Source organism: Saccostrea cucullata, unplaced genomic scaffold (genome assembly GCF_032062105.1).
Source record: "Saccostrea cucullata isolate Sc308-1 unplaced genomic scaffold, CSIRO_AGI_Scuc_v1 ctg202, whole genome shotgun sequence".
Lineage (NCBI taxonomy): Eukaryota > Metazoa > Mollusca > Bivalvia > Ostreida > Ostreidae > Saccostrea > Saccostrea cuccullata.
Window position 1 is genome coordinate 178,446 of NW_026927292.1, and position 16,736 is coordinate 195,181.

At 30.7% G+C, this 16,736-nt stretch overlaps 1 protein-coding gene across 1 annotated transcript in view; it reads right to left on the minus strand.

The window, feature by feature from the left end:
* Nucleotides 1-16,736, minus strand: part of LOC134273969 (uncharacterized) — a 120,235-nt gene that overhangs the window by 6,056 nt on the left and 97,443 nt on the right. The window contains exons 2-5 of the mRNA XM_062756196.1: nt 2,782-2,818; nt 2,220-2,528; nt 1,295-1,507; nt 923-1,164 (exon numbers count right to left, since the gene is read on the minus strand). Of these exons, the coding sequence (XP_062612180.1) occupies nt 923-1,164; nt 1,295-1,507; nt 2,220-2,528; nt 2,782-2,797 (780 nt within the window). The 5' untranslated portion in view covers nt 2,798-2,818. The remainder of the gene's footprint in view (nt 1-922; nt 1,165-1,294; nt 1,508-2,219; nt 2,529-2,781; nt 2,819-16,736) is intronic.

Here is a 16,736-nt window from a genome sequence, read left to right on the forward strand (position 1 = left end):
ACAAAGCACAATTGTCATTTTTCTTCAGTATAAAGAATAGAATTATGATTTATGAAATTGTACAAATACATAGCTTATTTTTTATACAGATCCTGGTTTATAAAGATTTTTTTTTTATTTTAAAAGAAGATTCCCGAATGCAAAGTACAATTGTATTGCTACTCGCTGCTCTGTGACGTCCTCCAACGTCTCGGATTTTTGCCTTTTTTAATCAAGTCCATGTGTATTTAGAAACTGATATCTTTAAAATGGAGCGACATATTACTTAACCAGATACCGTGTTAATTAATACAGCAATACTTAATTTAAACGTGTAAATTTTATTTCGTTTCAGCTCCATTTATTAGAGGTATGGCTGTAAATACTATAAAGGGAAAATTAGTAAATTACTCAATTTTGACAGTGATCCGTGACCCCATTGTTACTATTCTAAATCTTTTGCAATTTTTATAAATATGAATATACATTTCATTTTTTTTGCTCAAATTATTCTAATCTATTATTAAAATATGTGTACCAAATTTGGATATAACATGACGTTAATTAAAAAAAGTTAGGACAAATGTCTAGGAACCTTTTGAATGACCCTCGTAAGAGATATTGAAAAAAAAGTTTTTTTGTTTGTTTGTGTGTGTGCTTTTTTTTTCTTTGTTTGCTTGTTCGTTTGTTTGTTTGTTTGTTTTGTTTTGTTTTGTTTTTTTTTTTTTTTTTTTTAACTCTATGCATGTTCACAGGCAAAGTTTCCCTATTTTGAAATCAGGCCAATTTTGATACTTTTTGACTTTAGCTCTTTATAAGCAAATCAAATAATATATATAAAATTTGGCCCATCTAATAATATTTTCTTCACGAATAAAAATAATTGCAGGTGTTAGTTTCGTAGAAGCATTTAAAGTTAAAATGAATGTAGTTAAGATATTACCGATGTCAGATCGAACCATTTTTGTTCAAACTCGATGTCAGAAAGAATTAGGTTTTCTTCTTTATGAGCAATGGAATTTCTATATAAATGTATTCGTTCAACATCATCTCCCTCGCCGATGCTATCCAGCGATGGCTTAGCATTCCAATTATTGCTTGGTTTTGTTATGTTTGTCGTGTTACGCAACAATTTGTAGAGAAGTGAAATATCAAGATTCTTTTTGGAAACAAGTGAACCATCACCTGAAAGTGTTTTAGGTATACTTTTTGTTTATTTACAGTAAGTGTTTTTGACATAAAATAATGCATTGAGAATCAGAAGCATTAATGCAAATACGACTGTAGATTGAGATTATCATACGAAGTTACTTACTTGGATAAAGAACTTTGAGTTGATTAGGATTTAGCTTTGCTTTGGAGTTTTTAGAATTTAGAAGACTTTTGTGTGTGGCAAGATGGGTTGTGAAATCTGTACCACTTTGATCAAGATACCTATCAAACGTCATTTGAAGAGCTTCTTTTGCAATTGTGTTGCATTCTCTGTAGCGCAGGAAATTCAGTTCTTCTTTTCCGAGTACATTGATATCTGAAAAATGAGAACCAAATACTTTTTTTTCTAACCATTTTGTTCTTTGTAGACTTTGCTTTGTGTTATATGCATAACATAAATTTTAAAAAATGATTTACATTGAGATTTCTTAGCAATCTCTATAAAATTTATAATCTACACAATATATATAGATGTATATATAGGTCAAATTTAAGAAAAAGCATATGGTTATGTTATGCAATATGAAATGTCTTACATTTTAATATAGGAACAGATCATGAACATTTTTAGCATGGTGTTTTTATTTTTTTTTTTTATTTTTTCCATTTTTTTCAATATCTAATGAAATAAAATTCTGAACTACTTCACGAAAAATAATTATAGATTTATTTTTTCTGTGTTTTTAACACCAGACGCATACGTGTTATAATAAGTAAGTGCTGCAATTCCAACTAAATACAGGGGACTTCATAATTTTACAGACTAAACATACTTTAATATGTAAAGCATTGACGTTTAAATCAGGCTTGCGTATTTTTCAGCAATGCACTTTTCCATTTGGAGGCAAATACAGCCTTGACATTGTGTTTTTCTTACACCTGATCAATCTTAAAAGAACTTAAGACTTACCATTGTACATGAAAAATATGAACATTCATCTTCTTTATTTAATATTATTTTTCTAACATTTCGTAATAATACTTATATACTTGTATAATAATTTTATTTTTTTTTTATTTACACTTACCATCTAATATATATAAAGATAGCACTTTGCTTTCTACCGTTCCCATTGATAGATTTATGCGTATTTTGTATACACCCTCATCAGAAGCGTTTACATCATTTATCATCAGCTCAAACGTATTTGTATTTCTCGAACAGGAATGTTCATGATATTTTGAGCCTTTGTGTGCCTCTATGTTTATAAAATTATTGTTGATGCATCGCATCCATGTCGCCTGTCCTTGAAAATTGATTTGATCCCATATAGCCTTAAGTACAATGCTGCTACCTGGGCTGACAAACACCGATTCTTGAGGAAGTTGAATCTCAGCTTCAATATTAGATGCATATACATGTTTAAAACATTGAAAGATATCAGTGTAACTTACACACTGTGATATTATTAAATGATAAAGCAATACATTTGTTTTAATAAAATGTTTGATGAAACAAGATGAGTTATTCGAATGAGGTGAAGCTTCATAGTAAAATACATGTATTTGAATATTTTTATATTGATTGCAAGGCTGCATCTTCTACATAAAATACAGTAAATTTGAAATCATATGATTAAAGATACTTACGTAAAAGTCTTGCCATGAGCTTGTGCTAAAATTTTACCTGAGGAATAAAATAGACGTTCTTAATAATTATAGCAGGAGATTTATCTTACGTCATAGAGATGTTAAGTTACGAGTGACGTTACAACGTGTACGGAAAACTTTTAACGTACAGGGTATATTCGACGTAAAGGTCCATAATATGATTTAGTTATACGTACACGTGTACGTATGCAAATTTTGTGATTGGAGAGTACAGTAAATGAATTGATCGGCATTGTATTTATTATTTTAAAATTTAGACAAATTACAGGTGAACTTAAATTTATACCTATACATGTCATAGATATCATATACAATGAAAAATTATTATATGTATTGTCATCTCACTGCAGTTAAGCGCTTTAAATATTTTGTTTTCTAGTACCTCTACAGGTCGAGCTTTGAATTCTGCATTATTCGAAAAATGGACGCAGTCATGAAGATTGACGACAAAAAAGACCACTTTTTGCACATTGTGGAAGGGGGGGGGGGGCATCCCAACAGAAAACCTTTCGAAAACGATAAAATATAAAGGCTCAATCATAATTACCTTTAGAAAGGAGGCATGGCATAATATTTAATACATCAATACTCTGTTAAAACCAAAATACAAGTCACACACTGGCCCCCCTTTTTCTGGCCTTTTTTTTGGCTGAAATTTGCGTTTGCTCTATATCTTTACAAGTGCCAGTTTAAAAGGGAAAAACTACCAGTACAGTACCGACCGAACACATCCTAACAGAAAGCGAACCCGGAGCGGACCGCAAGCGAACCTGAAGAGGACCCCAATTTCAGTAGCGGTCCCAGAGAGCGAATGCGCATTCGGTATTTCTTTACAGAGTTGTCAATCAGTATTAGCGATTAACCAATCAGCGCATCAACCAATAAAAATAGCATATTGATCTTTCGATTGGGATGAAAGATCAAACGTGTTGATTTACTCCAATATAAATCCAAATGTTGTACATACAAGCAAAACGTGTAAAGTTACAGTGTAAATCTATTATGATAATTAAAATATTATTTTATATTTATTTAATTCTCCGGGTTGTATTTTATATTTATATATTTATTTTCTTTCTATTTTTTAATAAAGCAATTAATAAATTATATATTTTAATTTTCCACGTAGAATGACACATGAGTATTTACATATTCATTTTCTGTAGTTCTTTATACCATTATTTAAGGCCCATGGGTAAATAAATAGGGTAAATACATCAGTCAATGCGTAAAAAAGGAAATCAATAATTGGTATTTCAATTTTTACCGACAAAAAGAGGAGAGAAGAAAAATAGTTGGTTTTGTAAAAATGTATCATTTCAAGATACAAACAGTACAAAAAATATATACGTGCCCATTGTTCAATAATTTTATTTCCATTTTGAATTCTCTATTTATGTGTTCCTTTGAATTATTTAAAATTCACATTAAAAGTATTGATTTTTTTAATTGGGAATGAAAAAAATTACATGTACATGTACGTCTTCCTGTATGTTTTTGAAAAAAAAAATTGCAGCAAGCTTTTAGAAAACAATTCAAGTACGGGATCGGGAGGAAGACTCATGGAAATGTAAGAAAAAGTCATCTGGCTTTGTTATTAAAAACTAGACTAATGATGAGAGTTAATACAGTTAGGATCTCTCTCTCTCTCTCTCTCTCTCTCTCTCTCTCTCTCTCTCTCTCTCTCTCTCTCTCTCTCTCTCTCTCTCTCTCTCTCTCTCTTGGTCTTGAAGTTTCCTGTATTTATTTATATTCAGACATTTAGAAATATTTTTTAAAAGATAACTTTTAATTTCATTAATATGTATGTATAAAGAAGGTGGGATATATTATTATATTCTTAGCGCGCCGGGAGAACAAGTATTATAATTTGTTTTTTTTTTTTTTTTTTTTTTTTTTTTTCATTCGATTAAAATCATTTTCGCTCAATAATTCTGAGCGTGAAAAAGATCTTATATTTGTTTTTCTTCAAAATGTCCTGTAAATATTTATTAAGAACTTTTAATGTGTAACTACTATGAAAAAATCTAAATAAATCACGTGTACAAAAGTTGTATGTAATTTATAGATGTGATATCACAATTCACCTGTTTGGCCAAGATTTAAAGTACGATTTTGTAAATCTTAATGAATAACAAATATAATTTTAAAGTACATAACGCATGAATTTGAAATGTATTTTGTTTAGATGCTAACTTCAGTTTCACTTGTACACGATGCGATACATTGAAAATCAATTCAACACCTTTTTCTTCCTCTTCTGTTTTTGTTTTCACGTTATTACGAAAGAAAAATAAATGCCTAATAACACGCTGTTAAATACATTAACTTTGCATTTCTTGGGAACTTAAAGAAAATCAATCCCCACAAACACTTGAAATTACACATACTACCAATAAATTATGGCAAGGGTTTATATTTTGTTATGTCACTAGTGCCTGTGGGTGTCATTTTATGAAAAAAAAAAATTTTACATGCATATGAAGAAAAAAAGAATACCTATAGATGTGTTAAAATATGTTTAATAAACATAATATTAAGGGAAAAATCACCGCCAAGATTTTTATTTGGTGCATTGGCAGGTCTTCTTCGAATGAATCCTGTGTTCAAAATAAACAGGCTATATAAACATAAATATGGCATCAGTTTAATTTTTCGTTGATTAAAATACAAATACTTTGATGGACTCATCGAATCATCATACCTTAAAAATGTTTAGATAGTGATTTTGTTTTATAGCATAAAAATCAATCAACTGAATCAGGAAATAAAGATTTTAATCGATGACTTTACACGTTTATGTCGTATGTGTAGACAGTGTATTACACGTTCTAAACATTTAGGTACACTTCCGATTTGATGTCATGATTTCGAAGAACACAACAATTTGTAACATCACAAGTATGTCCCAAAACGTGTGACTAAACTTCTCTATTATCAATGGCAAACTTTAAAATGCAAATCAAAGAAAAATTATGGTTAACTATTATACTTTTAGTAAGGGAAAAATTGATTGGCATTTTTGAATTTGTTCTTACCACCCAAATCCTTGTATACATTGTACAACTCCAGGTTCCATGTTTACAGTATGTGTCTATATATATATATATATATATATATATATATATATATATATATATATATATATATATATATATATATATATATATATATATATATATATATATCGACAAATTAGTTTTTTCTTCTGTTTTGATGATTACTCCATATTTTCACTTATACCAAGTGGGCTTAACAAATTGTATATGTATTTAGTTTTTAAAGTCATTAAATTAAAGAAAAAAATATTGATAATAATAAAGAGTTACCTGTTAACATGTATCACATTAAATTCATCCCATCAAAGAATAGGCTTTAACAAGAGTTGAGTTAATGAATATGATAAATCATTAAAGAATATGGCATGAAGGAACGCCGTTCTAGAAATATGACGTCATTAATTTGGTACATTTTTAAGTTTAATGCAGAAAAACTTCAAAATGACTCATTTCTGTGCTTATTTTCCTTTAAGAAATAGTGTCTGCCACCTCGCCCACTTCCATTTTTTGATATATTATGTAAGCTGCTTTGAAAAATCACATATCTCAATTTTTTTGTGGGCAACGGTGGTAGAGTGTGTTTTCTGAAAAAAAATCTCACTGAAAATTGATGTCTTCTGCAACTTTTTTAAGAACATACGGGAAAATGAACAAGTTAATGACGTCAGAATAAGCATTTAGGAGGTCATATGAGAAAAATGATTTGTGTAGTCTTACTTCATGAAATTCCTATGAATCAGAGATAATGAATTTTAATTTCTTATATCACTTTCATATTTTAGAAAAATACAAGGTTTTATTTGTATTGAAATTGTACCTTGTTCTTTTTGTGAATGCATTTTATATGCCATGTATATATCCTGTGTGGTCTACTTCTAAACCTGTTATTATTGTACATATGTAAATATATTTCGCTGTACCTCACTGGACCTTAAATCCAGCCAATGCATGCAAGTTAGATTTGGACACAGTCCAGACAGGAGTGCGCTTTTACCTTTCTCACATGTTTGCATCCAGCATTGATTGTTATTATTGTTCCCTATAGCTTCGTGATCGCTAGGACATGAGTTCAAATCTCGACCGCGACGGACCTTGGCTGATAAAACTTTTCCTCTGTCATGCGATTGGCACTTTAAAGTAAAATTTACGGGTCCTTCGAATGAGACCGGATGAAAACTTAAAAAAAAAAAAAAAACACTGCTCTGAGTGCTGTGCAAAAATCAGAGATTGAAGTCCTTCACAGATGTATGGTTATGTTTTTATATCGGTGAAAACTATAAGAATACGACGTAAAACAATTAATCAGCCATTTGACTTGTACCCAGTATCACTTACAGGGTTTTCTTTGTAGTTCGTTTTGTGTAATGGTCCAACTTTTCTGAGACCAGACTAAGTTGTATATAATATTATCTGTGTTATTTTCTATGTATCATTCATATATCATGTTGCCCTAATACACCCCATCACCACCCTTCTCCCTTTAGCATGTACATTTTGTTTAATTTGATTGCTGTATATGACAACACATAAGCATTTGAATTTCAAGATACGGGGTACAATTTTCTTTATAATATGTTGTTCGTAACTAAGCATTGCGTTTGTGTACAGGTTAAATGTACAATTTAAGCAGCGCATGTGTATTTAATTTAGTCTTATCCAACACGTTTTTCTTATTTATAAATATGGCAATAAGTGTAGTGTGTATTTGTGTAAACCACAAGAGCTTTATGAGACTTTATAAAAACTGGCTATCGTAAAGAAGGTCGTTTAACACAGGTAACCTTCAATCGTGAGTTTTTTTTTCTGTGCACCTGTAAAGGGAGATCAGCAGAGAACACGGCAACAAATAATATTCATAGTCTTGAAGCATTCACATTATGCCCAAAACCTCCGAAGTACGTTTAGAAAAGAAAGTGAGGCCTAATTTGTACTAGAAAGGTATACTACCAGTACATGTTTGACATGACATAAATCTGCATTTCTATAAAATACCAAAAGATTAGATACTTTGCTAATTTAAATGTAAAAGAATTAAACTGCATTTTGATTTACAAATAACAGGCTGTTTACCACCATTTAACTCCTATATAAAAGGGTATAATGTTAACAAATCAATGATCGCTGAACTGTGAACCTGTCGATGTGATTTTATTTCGTAAAGCATGGCATAGTGTATATAAAGTAACAGTCAAGTGAAGAAATATTTTCCTTATAAAAGTGTACTTTTTGATTCAATAGGATATTTTTGGAGATATTTGGGACGACAATCAATGCAATGCAATTTCTATTATTATTATGAATATTCCTATCTAACAGATATTGCTGTACTTTTCCAGGTACATGTACATTCAAAGGCTTTGTAAAGATCCTACTAAAATCGCATTAGTGCAAGGGTATACGTTCATAGACATCGTAGGATCCTAATAAGTTTGAACACATAAACACTACAAATGTTTAGCTATTATATTAAAAGTGCTGCCATCCTGTCGAAATGTACTGAATTTATGTGACCTCAATATTGCTGTTTAACTGCTTAAATCAGGTGACCGTCATATCATGTGACGAGTTTAATAATAATTCAAAACAAAATAAAATTGCTGTCGTCCTAAATATTTAGAAAATTATTATAACAACATCTGTAATATTTAAACAAAAGAACTTAAAAACGAAATGCCGTTGCGATAGCGAATGTATTTTCAATAATAAAAAGCTTGAGTTTTTACATATACATCAATGGTGTGCCACAACTGTTCTGTGTCACCTGAAATGATCTGATCGTAATTTCCAAAGGCAATGATATGTTCAATATTTATTGAGCAATACTACACTGTACCTATACTTGAATGTTTTGTATACCTAGTTAATACAGGATCGGGTCACAATGTAGAACTTGGAATTTACAAAATCTAGGACAGTTACTTTTATTAAATGTAAAAGTGCACATTCTAATACAGTTTATAAATAGAAGCGTGATTTTATATTATCATTCATGCAGAATATAATTATTTTCCATCATAGTAATGTTAATTTTGTTGCACGTTAATTACTATATCTTTTATTATAATGTATTCGAACAAGTGAGAAAAAATGTTTGAAATAATATTTGAAATACAGTTGTTTTATGCTCAAGCTCATTTGTTGAATCCACATTATTCTTTAATGTATTTACAGAACAATTTGACCAATGTGATAGGGAAAAAAATTTAATTTAGTGAAAAAAAGAGAAAGAGAGTGAGAGGAAAAACACTTTTTATGTATTTTTATGTACGTCTTATTTATTTTTCTTTTTCATAATATTTCCTATTCATGTACGAATTCATGTCTTCTTTTTTTACGTTAACCCGATAGGCTTTGAGGTACATATATCTTATTTGTAACTCCTTTATACCACGTTAAAACTTTAAAAAATAGTGCTTTTGTACTATTCTACATTTTGGTTTCTCATATACATGGTCATTCTTTCCATAATTCTTGATGACATAACGCCATTGTGACCTATTTTTTCAACTTTTGACATGACATTTATTTCGGGTCTCCAAGAGTAATCATGGACTTGTTTATTATTTAATTTAGGATGCCGGGATTTTTTAAGCTCAATGCACACGGTACCTCAAGTAACAGATCAAACCTATTTTGTCATTAGATTTACAATTGGTAGTTTTTAATTTAAATACATGGATATCAATTATTTACATATTTAAATGTAGTTCTTACGCAATGATTTTAACTCAGAAAAAGCTAATAAAGAATAAATCGGATAAATTTGTTGCTTTTATATTTAATGGGAAAATTTGCATAGAATTAATATTTTTATCTTGAAACATGTTTTTGAAAGCAATGGTTTGTCCAGGTAGCGCAACCTTGAAAATAACGTGTTTCTACCTAATGGTGACTGGAAAAAAATTATTTGAGCAATTGTCATCGAAAAATCCCGTTAATTCATTATTTCATTTTTTACAATCAAATTATATGCATTTAATCAGCTCCTCGTGACATTGTACAATCAAATAAATGAGACTAGTTTAAATCTTTAATAAAATCAACTCCATGGAATCTCATCAAGATAAGTGTATGAGGTGGAAAATGCGGACCTCGAGAAACAATGGGTTTTGAAACTAAATGGCGACTGTGCCTGTGATCATATCATGTATTTATTTTTATTTTCGGATAATCTGATAAATATTTAAAGTATCAAGCTAAATTTTTCAACATTTCTTTAAATTTTGTTGTTTAATGTTCCTTAAAAATGTTCATATAGACTTCATAGTATTTATTAAATGGCATCTTTCCACGAACTTTTCGAACAACCCCCGTAGGTTACCAAATAGACGAAAGCGCCTGTACCTCTCGATCTGATTTAGACAAAAACAAACATACAATAATATGATCATTAATTAATTCAATTATTTATTGAACTTAATCAAGGATTTTAGGTGTAAAATTAAGAGCACAATTTCTTACCTTAATAAACAAATAACGGAAATCCGAAACTTAAGTCAGTGCAAATTCTTCTTCATATATGTTCAACATATTTGATATCATTGCTATATCAAACTTAAGTCCCGTTTACTTAGGGGCTATAAAAACACGTCAGTATAGAGAAATATGATCTTCAAGGGCCTTTAAACAACTCTCATTTTAAATGGTAAGCTGATATTTTTTTTTTCCTCTATGTAGTCAACAGAGGTATGTCGGATTACTTAAGATGATGCAGCTAATTTTCATAAAATTTTAGAAAATCTTAGAACAGTCTTGTCCTATCAGTAAACAATTGGATGTTTTGTATTCGTTGTTTTATTGTTGCTGTACATTTATTGCTGAGACGAGTAAATCCAGTGCATTCTTTGATCAATAAATTAATGGAGAAAATAAATCTTAAGTAAAAAACAATTTAAACTTTATTGCAGAAGACTGAAAATATGTAAAGCCTCAACTTCCCTATGAATAACCTTCATCTGGTGAATAAAATTTTGTTTCATAAAATGTTTTATATAGAAGGTTTTTTTAACATCATTTGTCCTTATCCCAGCTATAATTTCATAATTGTACGTCATTGTAAATTTCATGTGCTTTTGTTCAATTTTGAATTTTTCTGGTCAATAAATGACATATTCACTCAACTTAAATTCTAATGTTTTCTTTAGTGGTTCAAACAACAAATAAAGTGCCACGCCACAGCATGATACGCCCGTCAAAATATTACACAATTATCTTTAACAGTTTAAAATCACTTCAACCTGATTCTAAGATTTCCATGATTTTTCCATTTTAAAAAAAAAATATTTCTTTATCCATCCCCTGTGCTGTAAGCATAATTATAACAAATATTACATAACTGACAAATTTCTATACTGTTTGTGTTAAACTTTGTCAAATGCCGGCCATCATAATAAACAATATCAAATTAGTCTTAACAACTTAATCTATGCCAAATTAATTTTGAAAAGAAGGGCTGGCCATCAAATGACATTTGCTATGACCAGCAGTTCTTCTGTCTAATCCCCAAAGACAGATAAGGCAGCGCTCGATCAGATAGCCTTCCTACATTGAACTCATTACTTTATCTTTGACTGGATGCTTGTCTACTCATTACTCCCTAAATATTAATGGATCTGCACTTTTTATCCTAAAACACTTTTAAAACATATAAAATACTCCATGATTTCTTTTTAGATTTAATGCCAGACAGGTTTTATATTTCATTCATATGGTCAAGTAGGCATGCTGATTCAACCCCACCCCATAAAGTTAGTTTTTAATTAATTAATATTATATAATATCAGATTATTAGTTTATTATGCAATATAAAATAAGTTTTAATTACTTTTTATCAAATTCATTTTAAAACTTAGATAGCTAGCCACCAAGAGCTATTTTTAATCTAACAGCTAAGCTGGCTGTCCATTTGCCCAATACCCAAGGGATAACACCAAACCTCCTCACTCTAAACTCATTAATTTCTCTCTAATTTGACATGCAACTTTCTGCTATCAAAATTCTTCCTGACCAGTGCTTGATAATTATGCCCATGGGACAAACTGAATTCCTCTTATTAACACTGAAATTTGTTTAAGATTGCTGTAAAGTATATGATGAAAAAATAAGTTTTTACTTGATTTAATACTTTTTAATAAGGATACAACTCTATTTTCTACATTTTTAGGATTACGAAATTTAAAATTTAAAAAACTTAAGTTTTAAAAAAAATTTCACTAAAATTAAAGGTCACAGTGACCTTGAAATAGGTCGCGACACACCTTCTACCTAAGATGTATTCTTTTGCCAAGTTTGATAGCTCTAGGTCTAATAGTTTTCTAGTTATGAGCTGGACAGGATTTTTCCATATTTGGCCATAGCATCTTTATTTAAGGTCAAAGCGACGTACTTTTGGTGCGCGACACACCGTCTACCCAAGAAGTATCAGTTGACAAAATTTGATAATCCTAGGCCTAATAGTATTGAAGTTATGAGCCGGACACGAATGGACAGACGGACAGCTAGACGGACGGACGGACATGAAGCCTATAACATAATACGTCCCGTCTTAAGACGGGCGTATAAAAATTAACTGCGGAAAGGTTTTTCATATTACGAGATTTATTGTCTGCTAGTGAAAATTTGTGGATACAAATATAATTATGCACTACTGTTTAGGCTTCCCATAGCTTTAAATGCGTTTAAAACGTGGCAATGTACTGCAAGGTCGATTTTAAGTTCTATTTAAAAGTTGTGTACCTAAATACGGCCAATATATATATATATATATATAGAGAGAGAGAGAGAGAGAGAGAGAGAGAGAGAGAGAGAGAGAGAGAGAGAGAGAGAGAGAGAGAGAGTTGCCAAGGCTAAACCTTGTCGGGGTTATTTTTACCTTTTTGAAGTGCTTGACATTGATCTTTCGGCGCAGACCTATAACAAAATTATTTTTAACTTTTTGTCAAGTAAATAAAATCGTTTTAACCTTGATAACCCGAAATGTACTTTGGAAAAATTAAACTATTACCCTGGTAAAATACAAAATATCTCACAATAACTTCAACATACCAGCAAATACGAGGATATTTTCCACGCAATTTCGACATCTGTTGAAAATCAAAACCATCATACATTTTTCAAAAACAATATTCACTCGCAGGGGAAACTCCTGCAACAAATTTTCACAAGAGACCTCAAATCAATCCTCTTTAATTACCTGCGTCAGGTTATTTTATACACATATTATGAATTATGCTTCTATCTACGGGTGCCTAGTGGTAGAACGTTCGCTTCGTGATCGGGAGGTTCGGGTTCGATTCTCGTTCGCGGCGCCGCGTCATACCTAAGACGTAAACAAAGGTAGTGACTGTTCCTTTGCCAAGCGCTCGGCACTAGAAGTCAAAGTCACGGGTCTTTCAGATATGACCTTAAAAACGTAGGTCCCGTGTCACGGTAGGCGCTGGCACGATAAAGAACCCTCACTGCTCAATGGCCCTAAGTGCCGAGTATAGGTCTAAATTTGAAACCCTTCACCGGCATACGGTGACGTCTCCATATGAGTGAAAAATTCTCAAGAGGGACGTTAAACAATATACAATCAATCAATCAATCAATCAATCAATCAATCTATCTACGGGTATAAATCAAAGTACTGTGAGTACTGAAAGACGGTGGCATAAATGATTTTATTTTTTTAAAGAGCATCTCTAGTATAAATTTTGAGTAGCGAGGGATGTTTTTCTTGCTAAATGTTACTGTGACACGGGATATCAATTTGAATTAAGTAAGGATCCCCATGTCCCGCATTGGGAGTCGAATCTGCGACGTACGGATGGACTCCAGGTCCGTACTTTCAGAGCGAACCCTCAACGTCAGATAGCGACTGGCATTAAATAAAATAAAATGTTGTAAGAATTTGTAAAATGATATAGAAAATATAAAAGTTTATTTCATTTTTTCAAAATACATGAACATATATTTTAATTCATAAATTTATATATTTGTACTAAAAAGTAAAGTGTTATGAATTCTCACTGTGATCTAAAATGTTCTCTACTCTTAAGTAATTTTTTTCATAAAAAAACAAAGCAAACTTCAAATAGATATATACATAAATAAACAAATTTTAAGATATTTTATAAAATTTATTGTGTCGCCTTATGGCACTGGGAAGGTCATGTCAAAGTGTCTAAAGCAGCGTCACGATTCCTTTTTTGCTAAAACTAAGTTAGATAACTCCCACTTAAATTAAGGAATTTCCCTGATGCATAGAGTTCCCTTAATTCTTTAAATAACAGTTAGGAACCAATCTCGCGCACAAATGGAACCTTGTGAAGATTTATTTCAGTTAAGGACAATGTTTTTTACTATCATTCAACTAAATGTGCTATCTTTAATTAGCTGTCAACATTGACATCGTCTTTCGCTATTCTTTGTTTGTTATGCACATGGATTTGATAAAAAAAAAAACGATTTCGGTAAGAAAACTACCATTTCCCTTGTACGCCAGGGTTAGGGTTAGGGTTACGCTAAAGATGAAAAAACTGCTTTCCAGTGCGTAGAAAAGACATCGAACGTCGCCATTTTTCGGGTGTTGTGTTTACCACTTTCCCATTCCGGATGCTTCGTAAACTGCCAAAAATTAAGCAACTACCCTGAAATTTTCCAATAGACCACACAATAGATAGTGAATAAAAAATTGATAATGTTTACCAAAATCTATTTCATACTTTTATTTCGAAATAATACTCGACGTGTATAATTAAAAAAAAATGGGTTTTTTTTATCATGCGTTTGACATTAACAGGTCCAGTCCAAAGACTATTTCTACCTACGTAGCTATTAATAGCTACCTAGGTATTTAAAGCTACCCAAAGTAACTATTTTTACCTACTTTATATAATTTCTGCATTTTGCGACCAAAAGACTAAAAGGCGCAACATGATGAATACCATTTTTTTTATACGTTCACACTAATGATGAATACGACAAAATTTTGGCCAAAAAATGATTACTTCCTGAATTGACAGTTTTACATTAGTTTCTATGCAAAATTAATAATATACGAAGTAATCATTTTTGGGACAAATTTTTGTCATATTCATCATCCGTGTGACTGTTTCAAGAAATCTTGTGCTTACCATGTTGCGCCGTTCCTACTTTGGCCACAAAATGCAAATAAAGCAGAAAGTAGGTAAATTTAGCTACTTTGGGTAGCTTTAAATACCTAGGTAGCTATTAATACCTACGTAGGTATAAATAGTCTTTGAACTGGACCTGATTAAAGCACGATAATGAAATATTGATTTTTGTCTATATTTTATCAAAAGAATTCAGATACACTAAAATATGATAAATAAATTCTTGCTAATAATTTCATCTTATGGCGCCGATTATTTTTCGAGAAAAACCTAGAGGAAGAAAAAAATATATATTTCTGTCTCTATTTTTCTTCTTGTACATGTATTCGTTTTTCTTATGTCTGTGGTATTGTAAACAGATACTAGAAATTAATTAACTAGAAAACAATCAAAAGACTTAGTTTAATTACAATAAACTACTTAAGTTTTAATTACAACAAACTACTTAAGTTTTATAGAATAAAAAAGAAACACAAAAAGAGTATTTAAGAAACAAACGCGCTTGTGTTGTTTAGCAATTATAATTATTTGATTTTGGAGTTAGAAAGTGAAACAATCAAATTTTCTGAGAATAATTATAATTCTAAACTAATTCAATGTGCACGAAATTACTTTTCGCACATGAGAGAAAAAAACGAAAAAATCATGTACGAATTGACTTTTGTAGTTTGCATACAAATATGCGAGTCGGTTGGTGTACGAGTTATTTGTAGTTCGGTGTAATACAATGAATATTCATAAGGCGAGAAATATTGATAACGGCAAATATAAGGAAATAAGCTTTATGTCCATCAACGAAATGTCTTCAAAATAATTGAAAGTATGTGTTAACTATGTACATTTCATTTTCAATCATCGAAATAAGTCTATTTTCATTATTTCGACTCTGCAAAAATCGCCGCTAGGATCCCCGCGTGTTTACATGTTGTTTTTTCATAAGCCCAGACCAGCAGCAATAGCCTGTGGCTATAAATAGCCACCGTCTAAAAAGGGCAAATAACAAACGTATATTTTCATGCATATTTTGAAAACACTATCTTTTAAGAAAGAGAAAAAAATAAAGTTATCTAATTTATTCCGATATATTAGATTTTGTTTTTAGAAAAGATTCAGACATGTTTTTTTTATATATATACTAGTTTTTTAAAACTTTATTTGCAGATTGAAATACGGTTGAATGTTTATGATATTCTCCCAATCATTACAGCACAGGTTTGCGGTGCATTGACGTCATTTTCAATTATGACATCATGCATTTATAGTTTAGAGCATGCACAGACTACACTGCAATATTCTCTGGGAAGCTTTATTGTACCTGCGTAACAATGGGTTGATACTAAACTATAATATGCCAATACTTCAATACTATATTTAAAAACATTGACATTATATACCCATGATTAAACTTTAGATATCTAATTTCCTGAAACTTTTAAATTTTATGTTGAATCTTTAAAGGAACATGGACACAGTTTCAGATGAAAATTTTCAAGTTTTATTTTTTCATTTTTTATGTTTATTAATACTTTACTAAGGTATTTCTAGTGATCCTGAGTTTACTTTGAATACAATTGGTCAATTTCTAGTGATTATTTGAATATCGTATAGTTAGAGAATATTTTCTTTGTGAAAACAAAAACAAGGCACGAGCCTTGTTTACATAATGCAGGATTTTCAGTTCTGTATCTCCTTTGTAATTCAAAGAAATGATGTTTAATTTTTTACCTAGAATTGGAATTGCATTATTTTAAGCATTTTA